This window comes from Paramormyrops kingsleyae, chromosome 16 (genome assembly GCF_048594095.1).
Source record: "Paramormyrops kingsleyae isolate MSU_618 chromosome 16, PKINGS_0.4, whole genome shotgun sequence".
Lineage (NCBI taxonomy): Eukaryota > Metazoa > Chordata > Actinopteri > Osteoglossiformes > Mormyridae > Paramormyrops > Paramormyrops kingsleyae.
This window is the reverse complement of record NC_132812.1, coordinates 5928579-5942801: the sequence shown is the minus strand read 5'-3', so window position 1 is coordinate 5942801 and position 14223 is coordinate 5928579. Positions and strand designations below refer to the sequence as shown.

Below are 14223 nucleotides of genomic sequence, written 5' to 3'. Positions count from 1 at the left end.
GCATGTGCAGTTCCACCGTTTTGGGATTAGGGTTAGGTTTTAGTGGTTAGGGTTAAGGTAAGGGTTTTAGGGGTTTTGGGGGGTTAGGGTTAGGGCTATCGATTATCACTACGGTAGCATTTTTCGACAAGGCAGCATACTGTATATCGACAGAACACCGGTGCCAGCCATGAAATGTTCCAGAGCTTATTAGCGGGATAACGTTACATCATGTATTATTCTGTGAGAAACGAAAGATCGATCTGCTGGCCAGATGTAATAAGAATCATAAACATGTCGCAGGTCGTAAGTAAAGTAAAATATAAATAAAGTGGCTGTGTCCCGTATTGACCGATTGGTCCTCCAAATAACTAATAAATTATTAACTAACAAAGCGACTTAATTATTTATCGTTTCACATGATGTCTGGAAGGATCTGTATAAACTCATTGTATACCGAGCCTGTATTCTGCTTGCTACTTAACTTTATTGGTCATATTTAAAATAAAATATATGTCTATGCAATGACATTTTTGTGATGTTCTTGACTCTTTTCCTTTCTTAAACAGCTAAATTACTAGTGTGTTTTGGTAACGAAAATTGCTTATTACTGATTACATAAAACATAATTTTTTTTGCGGAGGAAAAAAAACACTGAATATGAAATATTAAGTTTGTTAACCAAATGTGTTTACGTGCGCGATACACTCCAAATTGCCAATGGGGGCGTGTCAGACAGTGCAGACATGGTCCGAATTCACATGCAAAACTACGAGGTTAATGAGTTATACATCGGGATACCAAGGCTCAGCAATCGAAACTGTGGTTGTGTCCGACTTGGGCTTAGGTCTGTCTGCCGCTGACGTGGCGTGGAGCACAGCTGCAGGGGTGGAGTATAAACTGCTGCCACCAAGCCAGACAACTTAATTCTACTCCTCGTAGTCTGCGAGACCTGACTGCAATGGCAGCACTGCCAGAAGGGTGTAGATAAATCTTTACAAATATCACCTGCAGGCACAGTACTTCTTTTACAATGACCAACTCCTGATCCAAACTGTTAGCAGTGGAAAAACATAAACTTTTGTGTATAGTCATAATAGTGGCCCTGTGTAAAAAGATAGCTGTCAGGAAAAAGATCAAATACATGTATTTCAAGGAATCAAAGTTTTTATTGTCATGTACTGAGTACAATGCCATTCTTACTTGAATGCCTTCTTCACAGGCTGGACGATTAAACATATAAAGCAGCGCAACATTACCAATCATGGTTCGAATTACGGGGGGTATTGGGGGGTACAGTACCCCAGATCAAGACCCAGACCCCCCCCCCCCAAGAGACAAAAATAGCAGTTTGGGGGGAGGTCTTTACATTTTTCTTTTGTTGTAAAAGAAAAAAAGAGAACCTCACCTTGTAGGAAATTTTTATGTAAAACGATTTCAGACACCCCTAATGTGGACCGTACTATTTTAACCACCTCGGTGCTAGAAGCAGCTTAGCCTGTCGGTTGCGTCATTCATTCTCAGTGAGTGACCTGTTCCTTGTGTTCGTCTGTCATGGTACTGTTTGTCGTGCATTGGTAAATGTAAGTAGCCAGCACAAGTCTAGCCTGTTGAAACTGTACGTGTTATTTTACAACCTTCATTTATTCGTTTAAGTGCTGCATCTAACTAATGCAAGCTGACGTCTTTATAAGTTGAATTACTTGCCATTATCCTTCTGAGACCGGTACAGTCAACGTTAGTTACGTTAACTAGTAAGATCAGCTAAGTTCTCTATTTAAACCAGGCTTATTTGGTGAGGTAAAATCGGTCATTTTCGAAGGAGATGAACTGCCTATGTTTTCATTCTCATTTTATCATGAATAAATTGTGCCTTTCTGAAATTAATTCGCCATTTAGCCTGTGTAGTTTGTTATTAGGCTAATGCTAATGCATAAGAAGGTCTAACGTTATGCTCTGAAAAAACATTACTATAAGTGAAACCTATAAGGTCAACGTAAAAAAAAAACTAGCAAATAATAAGCCCTATTATTAGAATTTTCCTGGTATTGATTCTGCATTCCACAATTTCATATTTATGGACATTTTTAGAAGCTTCATCTGGTAAGCCAGATACTGTTTTGTTAAACATAGATTAGATTTTATTCACAGACACATTTTGAGGAAAAGGAAAGATGGAGACATCAGACACTTTTTTGGTGGTAAAAGAAGAGTAAGTAGGAAATATTAGTGTTGAGCTACAGAACATCACACCAAAAGTATAGGTGCAGTTTTGCAAACTGTTAATGTGTATGAAGGAAAATGGTGGTCAGCAGAAGGCAGGAGAGGCACAGGAGCAGGCAGCAGGGAGATGGCAGGATGAGGACAGTGTGCAGGACAGTGAGCAGGTAACAGGAAGATGGCAGGATGAGGACAGTGTGCAGGACAGTGAGCAGGCAGCAGGAAGATGGCAGGATGAGGACAGTGTGCAGGACAGTGAGCAGGCAGCAGGAAGATGGCAGGATGAGGACAGTGTGCAGGACAGTGAGCAGGCAGCAGGGAGATGGCAGGATGAGGACAGTGTGCAGGACAGTGAGCAGGCAGCAGGAAGATGGCAGGATGAGGACAGTGTGCAGGACAGTGAGCAGGCAGCAGGAAGATGGCAGGATGAGGACAGTGAGCAGGCAGCAGGAAGATGGCAGGATGAGGGCAGGATGAGGACAGTGAGCAGGCAGCAGGAAGATGGCAGGATGAGGACAGTGTGCAGGACAGTGAGCAGGCAGCAGGAAGATGGCAGGATGAGGACAGTGTACAGGACAGTCAGCAGGCAGCAGGAAGATGGCAGGATGAGGGCAGCGCGCAGGACCAAGAGGTGAGTTAGAAATTAGGCTGTACTTTAAGATCTACTGTATCATCAAGACAGATATTAGCCTAATAGGCAAATATTTATTTCTGAAGGCTGTTGGAGCTGGGGGGACTGTTTTATGGAGGGGTAATTCGCACTCTGATTACAATAACTAACAATAAATAAACCACTATCTTACGTGTACTATTACAGCATTTATATAATTTACTTAAACTTTATTTTACCAGGTAAATTAACTGAAAATCAGTTCTCACTGCTTTACATGATATTCAGGAGAAATAGCAGATACCGCCTCGGAACTGCCTGGGATACGAACGTCAGGACCGGAGTGCATTGCTTTAAGCCAGCGCTGTAAGCGGCTGCATGAAGTCGGACGCAGCCATATTATACGTGTAAGAAAGTGTCTGACATGGTGGGGGGTGGATCAGGTACATTTGCCATATATAATAGATAGTAGAAGTCATATTATAGAAGTTTATAGTCATATAATATACTAATTGCAATGGGTTGGCGCCCCATGCTGTGGTGTTCGCTGCTTTGCCCCCGTAGCGTCCGGTATAGGATCCGGACCCCCCCGCGACTCTGAATAGAACAAGTGGTTTCAGAAAATGGATGGATAGTGTAATAGAAACTGTGTAACAAACATAATGGCAAGAATATTTCTGACGGTTTGACGGCTAAGGAATGCACTGAACTACATTACCGTAATATGATCACGTGTAGGATGACCAGATAATCCATGTCAGGGAGGACACTTTGAGCTACTTCGGGTTTTACAAACTACTGTACTTTCAAACGGAAAGGCTCCTGTGCTTGGCTAAATAGTTCAGCTCTTCTTGTGCTTTGACTGGTTTGTTTCCTTGACTGAAAGACGCATCCAGCTGTTTCACATTAGCCTTAGTGACACATGCATGATTGTACTGTAGGAGACTGACCAATCAGCACACAGCAAGAACTCAGTGCTCAAGTCAAATCCAGGTCCTTTTCATTGAAATGGTAAGTTACAATTCCTGTCCTAGCCCAGAGTGTCCTCCCTGACATGGATTATCTGGTCACCCAAATCACGTGATCTTTTATGTTGAGATTACCCAGCTCCATGCCAAAAACATGGCTGAACATGAAGCTTACCCGCAATCCAAAAAAACACTGTTGCTCTGAATAAAATGCTTTTAAATTAATATTTAATTTGCTATTATGAAAAATAATAAAACGAATATAATTATCGATTATATATTCAATATTCGTTATTTTAGTATTCATTTTGGCTATCATAGTCTTATACTGTAGCCCACGATGCAGTAGATATAGCACATAGATTATGAGTTTACTCAGAAATGTCGATGTAATTGAACGTCTTAGAAGTGGAATGTCTTATTAATTGTCCCTTGAAACCTTATCGTTTAGCCCAAGGAAGATGTAGAGTCTAGATCTACAGCTGCATCATTATCCATTATCCATGCCAGGATTTTGAAGAGGGTAAATAATCAGGATTTACCATAGCCAGTAACTTCTGTACCTAGTTGTTCCAACTCTCTGAGAAAGATGATCTAGTCTGTAAAGTGAAAAGTACTAAGCCATTATAATTTGCTGTGCAGGTATGTTGGTGTTGCACCAGCTGGGATTCATGTTGAAACTCATTCCAAGCCATTTTGGAGCTGTTGCTACATAAAAATCTACTTTTCCTAATACTTTTCAGTCGACCTTTTTCCCATGAAGTCCCACCTTGAGCCAAAAATCAACTATTACCATCACAGTGTGTCAGAGAGGCTTTCCCTTCTTCGCTTTCTCCTAGATTTAGCATTGTTTAAAAAGTTCAGCTCTGTCTGACTATAGTAATACTATACTAATTTCAATTGTAGTGTGTTTTGCAGTTGGAGAAGTGTCAGACATTTCTGACTCTGACACTGAGATCGTGATCAAAAAACCCACAGAGTTTGATGTAGCTGATACACTGGTGAGTGCAATTTACAACACTTTGGTTATGTGTAAAGTGTATCAACCAAACAATGTCCACGGAGAATCAAAAACACTTTAATGAATGAAAAATAAAGTTTTAGAGCAGCCAACAGCATTTATCTAGAGATAGCAGAATCTTCTTGTTTCTGAGAGAAAACTAAAATGTGTAAACTTACATAAATAAAAACCGAATAAACAATGATAGTGCACACGACAGCATGTCTTTGTTTTGGGCCCCAGTAATATTTAACACTAATATGTTAACAAATTTCATTCCATTTCAACCCATTCATCAAGCTACACATACAAGCTAATAACATTTGTATTACATATATACATTTTAACAGGTTTTCGCTTTATTTCACTACAGCCATTTGAACCTGAGCATCAAAGCAGTCCTGTACCGAAAGTGCCAGAAACAGTGTAAGCTGACTTTTATATCATTGTGGGTATGTATGTATATTATGTCTGTGTATAAACTTTGTGTAAATGATTTCTGTCCTAACAGGAATTCTCTTGGTGGACCATCACTGGTTAGTGATGAACAACAGGTAATAAGCCATTACTTATGGTGTCACGGAGACTTACTAGGGTGAGACGTTCTGGGATATGGCAGAAACACTCCTGAGTGTCAGTTAGAACACTGAATTGAAGAGACAGACTTCAGGAAGGCAATTTTGATGGCTTTTATATCCTCATAAAGGCACTTAGGGACTGAAGTACAGATAGTTCTGAAATACCAGAAAATGTGCTCCTAATTATTCAATAATCTACATAAGTATGTAGTGTGACAAATAAATCCAAAAATGGTAAATGAATACAGCAATATCAATGTCTCATACAACATAGGTAAACTCACCATAAATTAAAGATTTGCGAGATTAGCTGTTTCCCATAGCTCTTATGCTACTTCGGTGCCATCTAATGCCCAAATGAGGAAACTGAATTAGCGAAGCAAAGCACAATGGGCTAACAGCCAGTAATTACTGAACAGAACAGCAATAAATTTATAGCCTTTAGACAGTCAACACTGGCTCTAAGACTAAACTAAACGTAATAGTATTTAAACTAATTTATGGCGCTGAAACCCCAGTACAGGTCAGTATTACCAGCTTTGCCGCATTTCAGTTTCCATTTACATCGAACAGCATCATTAATACTCACTTTTCATTTACTATCCCTGCAAGGATTAACGGTGAAGATCTGACTCATCACACTGAAACGGTGGGAAAAAATGGCTGCTCCTATAACTCGCCAATTGCTGAAACTAAACACATAACCATCCGGGGAGCAGTTCTTTAAAAAAACCCGGTATAATTAAAGTCCTCCTGCAGGCAGCCTTTTACACATATGGGTTTGTTAGATTTTATACTGTCATAGATTACTGCCAGATACAGTTACATGTACTGAGACAGCAACACACTTTGTGTTCTTTTTATTCTCTTGTGGCTTTAGATGTGACAGTAAACAATATCTACTGTAACTTTACATACACAACGATAATGCGACCAAGGCACTAATGCCAGTATATCCATGTTAGTGCCATGGTTTGAATTTGTTATGCTCAAAGTCAAAATAAGCATAATTGCAGTAAAGCATCCAAACTATCTAACTATAATCTTGCATTATTTTGGCCAGTGACAGCATGTCAACACCTTGTTTTGTAGCGATTCCTGTGTGTAGTATCCTTTAAGTGACCAGATCTCAACCCAGTTGAACACATAACTGAGATCACCTGTCTGTAGCTGAGTATATCATATTCTTATTCCTTCATGTCCACAAATTTAATCCTGACATATACTCACTACCTGCATATTGTTGAAACAGGTAAACATAAAACAATTGTATTTAATTTGCAGTTTCATTCACCTCAGTTAACGCAGAAATGTGACAGATGAAGCCTATCAGTAAACTTAATTTCCTTCTATCTAGCATCCACAGCTAATCATCATGCTTTCCCTTCATGAAATCTGACTGAATAATAGTGCGTTGATTGTTGAAAAGCTAACTCTTAATTAGATTTTAGTTTTTTTAATATTAAGGTTGTACCTTTGGACACAGAGGTTATTGGTCCAAGTACCTCAGGATGTCAACCAGGCAAGACCAGTTGTTACAGGTTCATGGTCACACACAAATATATAGATATCTGTGTGCACCTATTGTGGTTGATGACAATGATGATGACAACCTGATTCATAAAGTAACAAATGATGTGTCTCTGGAAGAACCTACATGAGTCATATAAGTGTTACGTCCGCAGTGCAGACGAGCGGGCAGACAGAGCAGTCGAGCCGTAATTACGGGCAGACGGGGTTTATTCAAGGCAGACGAGGAAACACGGCACAAAACATCAATGACTGATCTGGGGAAACAGACTTGAACGCGGACTAAATACAGAAAACAAGCAGAAAATAACAGGCAACTGTCATGATCGGCGAGTGACGAGCAGGTGAGAGAGGCGAGAGCAGTCAGGTTGAACTGAAGAATGGGGTTTATTAAAGACAATCGACAGGACAGGTACACTCACACAGTATCGACAATGACAGGGGAAGGCGCCGTCCGACGCCCAGGCGGAGCAGGGGGGCCCGGAGGCGGCCGACACTTAGCCGAGGACCCGACCGAGAACCGGCACCGAGGCAGCCCCGGAGCCCCAGCCAAGGCGCACGAGGGCGAGCCAGGGGGCAGGGCGGGCAGGACCCCGGCCCGACGTCTATGTCCCCTCCCCTTCTTGGACACAGATAGGTGGGGTTTCCCATGCCATGGCGAGGGACCCAGAGTCATTAGAGAGGTCCCTGAGGGGTCCCACTCGAGTTCATCCTCCTCTCCGGAGGAAGGAGTGTCAGTCGCATAGTCCGGGACCTCCTCGGGGACCATAACCGGTGCTGGGGAGACTGGAGTAGGGACAGGGTCAGGTAGAGACGGAGCCAGGGTAGCAGACGTGGCTGGAGCTGCGGGCGGAGCAGCCGAAGCCGCGGGCAGGACAGAAGAGCCGGGCTGGACGTGCAGAGAGGCGGCCTCAAGCAGGGCCGCGGGCAGAGCGGCCTCAGGCAGGGCCGCGGGCGTGCGGCCAGCAGGGGGCGCCTCTGCGGGTGCCTTGGGCATGTGGCCAGCAGGGGGCGCCTCGGCGGGCGCCGCCATCACGCGGCCAGCAGGGTGCTCCTTGGCTGAACCAGGAGGGGCTCCTCTTGAACCTCCGCTGGAAGAGGCGCTGCGGCGAGGTAGCACGCCCCCAGGAAGAGCGTCGGGGCGGCTTCCTCCCCTTTTCCCCGGCGTCTCTTCTTTTTACGCCGCCCGGAACCTGTAGGAGGAGGCGGGGTTGCCTCTGTTGGACCTTGGATAGGACAGAAAAGACAGATATCATTAATTTCTAGCATTGAAAATGAGTGGATCATCAGGACAAAGGGAAAGTGTGAAAAGTAGGAAAAGGACTTAGCTTTTATCTTTTTTTCTTTTGCTGCCTTGCATTGGTCCTCTACATGCATCTGTTGCAGCCTGGATTGGAATGAAACAAAAAAGTCAGTATTACAGCAAGTAAACCATCACTAACAATATCAAAAATTATTTATCAGGACAACGGGAAAATGGTTGAAGGACTTAGCTTTGTGCTTTTCTTTCTCTTCTGCTGCTTTGATGTGGTCCTCTGTTGGACCTTGGATAGGACAGAAAAGACAGATATCATTAATTTCTAGCATTGAAAATTAGTGGATCATCAGGACAAAGGGAAAGTGTGAAAAGTAGGAAAAGGACTTAGCTTTTTTTCTTTTGCTGCCTTGCATTGGTCCTCTACATGCATCTGTAGTATTACAGCAAGTAAACCATCACTAACATATTAATATCAAAAATTATTTATCAGGACAACGAGAAAATGGTTGAAGGACTTAGCTGTTTGCTTTTCCTTTTCTTCTGCTGCTTTGATGTGGTCCTCTGTTGGAACTTGACACTAAACTATCCCCCTGTTGTAGCCTTATCCTTAAGTCCACAGAGGACGCTCAACCCAAAATAGAGCTGGACAAGTGAAAACTGGAGCTTCCCTGCTTTTTTTACTGCCTAACTCTCTACATTCTAACCTAGTCTTCAGTGCACCCACATGCAGCTCAACCGCAAAATGCGGTCTACCCGCGTCCGATACACCAAACACAAAAAACTAAAAAAACAAACTAAAATAAAAACAGAACTATATGCTACAACTACCTACAGCAGGGACTGACAAAGCTCCAGTAGTCACTAAACTAAAACTTATGGTGTCACTTCCGCTGCAGCCAAGGATGGCGCTGAATCTGCTCCAAAGTCCGCCGATTCGCAACCTTGCGCCTCAGGCACCGGCGGATCAGACTGCAGCAGCCTGTCGGAGAATAATTTGGCACATAGTTAGTCAGAAAAGAACACTTCCTATCAGGAGAGTCAAGTCACGGGATGAAAAATAAGCTGCTCACCAGGAGAGACCCATGGGGGGAATTCCAGGCAGCCTGAGATGATTGCCCTCTTGTTGGGGAAGGGCAAGTAACCACACACTAATATAAATAGTGTGACCCCCACAGACCAGACTGTGGCGGGGCCAGCTAGGTATTGCCCCTTCAGGAACCACTCTGGGGGAGCGAAGACCTTTGTCCCTGAAACAAAGCAAAATCATTCATAAACTCACAAAATCTTTCATAAACCTAGATATTTTTACTGAAACGAGTTAGGTTAGGACTCAAGAACACAAATCCAACTCCCCTGCAGGGAGTTTTATCACAAGTCCAGATTACTTAATCACTGCAGTGTTTCCCCTAGGTTTACAGCTTGGGGGGTGGGTGGGGCAGACGGACACCGACAGGATTCATGGTGTTCATGCGTTTCTTTTAATGACAGCAGTCGATATAACAACTGAACTAAACATCAGAACATTTCTTTTTATGACAATTATCCACAAAGTGTGCAGCTTTTGTCAATGCAGTATATCCTTCTGGGCTTCTAGAAGAACATTTCTAGAGCCTCTTGATATGGGAAGTCAGAAACGTCTGGCCCATTTATTGATTTATTGTCTGCTTTTCAGGTGGCTGATGCAACATATTTTCCAAGGCGCGCTCTCTGTCCGCTGGTCGGAGTGTGCTCACCTGTGTGTGTGCGCACGTTACTGTGCCGTGCATTGGGGCGGAACTCCGCCATGCGTGATACAGAGAGCAGAGGAGAATTATAAACGTGCGACCGTGTAGAGACAAAAATGACAAGCTGTTGTGTATATACGATAAATAACATAAGGCTATTTAGTTTAATAAAAGGACAATGTATAGACCTGTTCTATAGGAAAGGTAACCTTAAATGACTTCTGTTGTGATCTGGCGCTACATAGAAAATTAAATTAGATTAAATTAAATGCCCCCTAATATAATGGTAGAGGAAACACTGCACTGGATTACCCGCTACTTGCTGTTGAACCAGGGGTTAGTTTGACAGGATTTTAATTAGCCTCTCTCACTGACCTGAATATTTTGTGTAGTGGGAATCTGTCCAGATATCACCACAGCCGAAGTCAATGAGTTTCACCTCCAGAGTGTCTGTGTTGATCAAGAGGTTCTCAGATTTCAGGTCTCGATGGAAGACACCTGATTCCTGGCAGTGATGCAAGGCCTGGAGCACCTGCACCAGCACCTGCCTGGCAACACCCTCTGACAGGATCCCTCCTTCACTTTGGCAGAAGTCAAAGAGATCCTGGCATGGGTCCGGCCTTTCCAGGACCATAATATAGTCCTGTGGTCCATCAAACCAGTCGATGAGCTGGAGCACGTTAGCACAGGATGACTTCTGGCTAACAAGCTTCATCAGTGCCACCTCCAATGGGATGGGCCCATCAATTCCAGGCTATGAATGGGAGAGCAGGATATACATATTATATTTAGGCAGAAATTCCTCCAAATAAACCCAGCTCCATGACTGAAAACACTTACCAGTTCTAGCTCCTTATAATTCTTCCTGGCATATTTGATGGCCACCTAGAGGGAAAAAAAATCGCAAATTTAGTGTAGTGCATATTGAGAAGGCATCGCCTCTTATAGGTGCCTGTAACCGGTGTAATAAAAGGGATCTCTGGAGAGATATTACTTTGCATGTCACGGCTACACCGTTTGGTGACTTACTGGGAAGCCATCGGCCTTGCGAATGCCGGCGAAAACTGCTCCAAAACCACCCTTTCCGAGCAGTTCCCCCTCGAGGTACAGGTCCTCCAAATGTTCTACAACATTAAGCAGGTACACTTCAGAAAAAGAGTCCATACAGCATTTTCTACAGGATAACACAGTTGCAGACACTTCACTATTAACTTTAAATAGCATGAATTAATATTTCTTTACCACATGCCTATCACGAACATGGCCTTTTAATTCAGTATTATCATTAGTTTGCCTATTAGATGCTGCAGTCAGAGTAAGCTCGGGTTCAGAATCAAAAGAGCTACAGTATTGAACCAATTTGGGTATAAGTTTGCTTTTCAAACGTTCAGCGACATTTTTTTTATCAATCAAAGAATCAATTGTTGCATTAATTTGTTTAATCTATAAGTCCAGGACAGTGTTCACATCTGTTCTTGCAGTAAGCCTTATTAAAGAGAATCACATGGCTTTCTTATGTGTAATTTTCATTCCCTATGAAAAGGCAATCATCTTTTGCTACAAACCTTTGCGGGGATCGCCGGTGCTCTGGACTTCCGAACTCTCCCTCCTTTTTTTCGCTGGAGATTGATCATCAGAATCGGAGCGGGAGCGTTTCCTGTCCATTATTGCTCTAGACCAAAAAGTAATCGATCGTAAGAGCAAAGAGATCCTTCTCAATACCGAGCAAGATGCAAAAGATGCTGTCCAGTTACGGATGGATGGATGAGCATCATTCAAATATTGTTGATTTTAGAACAACGGACGGCATCATGCACGGGGTTACATGGGCTGCAGCCCAGAGGCCCCCTCACTCCCCCCGTCGTAAAATTGAAAAATAAATAAGATATTTGAATATATTATTTAGCAGTAATATAATTAGTTGTCAATTTGAATATTCTCCCCGTCTGTTTCTTCCGGGTTCTCCGGTTTCCCTGTAGTCTAAACACATGCACGACTATTGAATATGGATGAATTGATAATTGTTAGTTATCTGTCCTCTAATAAGCGGTGGTTCATTCCTTCTAAAGCTCAAAGTATCTCCAACTAGTACATCGATCAGAAATCACGGAGTGACATGGAATCCGCCATTGCGGTTCTGATCGGCTATGATTAAAACCCAGAAACAACTTAACCGATCACATACGAAATGCAGTCAAAGGTTTCTGGCCCAGTCATAAACAGCGTACGTGGCTAATTTGTGGGAATATTTAACAAAAATGATTGAAAAAAGATCACCGAAAGGCAATCTTGTTCCGCTGAACGGAAATACGCTGGACATCGCTTGTAATGATCACGTTTCTCTGGGTGAAATTGATCATTATATGCGAATGATGGTTATTACGGTTTTTTTCTGTTTATTTATGTCTTAGACAGATTACCATCTGATTCACATTTGTATATTTATTACATTCAAATAAGGACAGCGTTGATCGCTATATATTTACTTCATTTTATTGATGATTTAAAACCACAGTAGTTGTTTCAAACGCTTTTCAAATTACAGTACCGCACCAATAAAATTACTGAAGTGTGTATAATTCAAATACGATATAACACAATACAGTACTGTACATAATATTCAATTCAATTTTATGTATACAGCGCATCTTCACAACGTTACAGCAAAGCATGAAGTTCCCACGGCAGCCCGTCTTTCTCATTTAACCAGCACATTTCATTAAAACATCCTCAGCTTAGCGTAGCATTTGCTCTACGGTGTTGAGCAGTAGGATATCACACTTCTGCTCCAGCTGGTTCTTCACTGGTTGACATGACTCATCCTCCTGTCGGTGCCGGGCAGTTTGCCTTTACATTAAAGCACATCGCTGCAGGGTGGAGAGGCAGTCAGTCATAAGACACTCAGCAGCCTGGAGCTCGTCCTGCTGCTCCGCCATCAGCTGCAGGTGTTACGCCGAATAAAGCGTCCCTGCCCTAGAAAGCATAGCTGTTTCGGGAAAACAGCGAACGGAAGGCTCTTTTCTGTAGGCCGTGAAAACGATCGTTTTGTATTTATGCAAACTCATAAAACGTATGTATATATGATCTATTTTGTTAAAATACAGATATACAACGTACAAACAAATAAAACAGGTCTTAAAACGGTTTGTTACTTAATACTTATGCGCATGTTAATATTGATTCAACAGTTGAAAACAACAGACATGAAGTTGGAAATATAACGCTTTGTTAATTACATTATGAGTGTGTATCACATGTATAGTAACACTACGGAGCCCCCGTGTCTCCATATCTCTGCATCGGAAAATTAGATCAATAACCAATACACTGTTGTCCAATATTGCAGGTGTTCTGTCATAAAATACTACCTATCGAGACGTGCTATCGAGCCTTTCTGCGCATGTGCAGTTCCACCGTTTTGGGATTAGGGTTAGGTTTTAGTGGTTAGGGTTAAGGTAAGGGTTTTAGGGGTTTTGGGGGGTTAGGGTTAGGGCTATCGATTATCACTACGGTAGCATTTTTCGACAAGGCAGCATACTGTATATCGACAGAACACCGGTGCCAGCCATGAAATGTTCCAGAGCTTATTAGCGGGATAACGTTACATCATGTATTATTCTGTGAGAAACGAAAGATCGATCTGCTGGCCAGATGTAATAAGAATCATAAACATGTCGCAGGTCGTAAGTAAAGTAAAATATAAATAAAGTGGCTGTGTCCCGTATTGACCGATTGGTCCTCCAAATAACTAATAAATTATTAACTAACAAAGCGACTTAATTATTTATCCTCCGTTGTTTTGGCGTGGCGGTGTAATTATGTGTGGAGTTTAAGCTACGAGTTGAAAGGTCCCAGTTCCTGTTGTGCGGTGTGACACATGAAAGGTATGGAAGTAACTCTGTCTCATCACAATTTGAATTTTATATGCCACTGAAATTCTAACATTGAATATCTATGCATTGGAAATATGCATGTTTTTTTTTTACCTCTGAATTACAGTCTTCAAATTTTCTATAATGCAGTTTCACTGCTATTTTTCCATGCCCTCAAATTCACGATAAAACAAATTCAGGGTTTAAAGATACAAATTACATAAAAGTCAAGTTTCAAAAATTCTAGGAGAACATTTCAAAGTTGCTCCAATCGGTCTTTGTCAGCTGATGTCACACTCGCTATAGCCGCAGTGTATTGTGGGTGGAATCGCCATTTTGGGTGTATACAACTGAAGAGCGAGGGTTTGCGTGCGGCATTTTCTTTGGTAAGATGGGACACTCGTGCTGTGTGAAAGGCTGCCATACTAAATCACATGCTAGAAATGGCAGAAAGGTGGACCACAACATGAGCTTTTTTTCGGTT

General features: G+C 42.3%; 1 protein-coding gene across 1 annotated transcript; it reads right to left on the bottom strand.

The window, feature by feature from the left end:
• Positions 1 to 7253: 7253 nt before the first annotated feature.
• On the bottom strand, positions 7254 to 12583 carry LOC140578772 (serine/threonine-protein kinase pim-1-like). The gene is made up of 6 exons (XM_072700636.1): positions 11433 to 12583; positions 10897 to 10991; positions 10708 to 10752; positions 10243 to 10621; positions 9214 to 9390; positions 7254 to 9122 (listed from the first exon to the last, which is right to left on the bottom strand). The coding sequence occupies exons 1-6, from the start codon at positions 11530 to 11532 to the stop codon at positions 9025 to 9027; spliced, it is 894 nt and encodes a 297-aa protein (XP_072556737.1). The 5' UTR covers positions 11533 to 12583; the 3' UTR covers positions 7254 to 9024.
• Positions 12584 to 14223: the final 1640 nt, after the last annotated feature.

What these genes read in the sequence shown, in the direction of transcription:
- LOC140578772 (XM_072700636.1), bottom strand. Translation starts at nt 11,532, where the DNA reads ATGGACAGGAAACGCTCCCGCTCCGATTCTGATGATCAATCTCCAGCG. An exon ending in CACCGGCGATCCCCGCAAAG is followed by an intron (nt 10,992 to 11,432) that starts GTTTGTAGCAAA and finishes TTAATGTTGTAG; the next exon opens with AACATTTGGAGGACCTGTAC. An exon ending in CCCCCCATGGGTCTCTCCTG is followed by an intron (nt 9,123 to 9,213) that starts GTGAGCAGCTTA and finishes ATTCTCCGACAG; the next exon opens with GCTGCTGCAGTCTGATCCGC.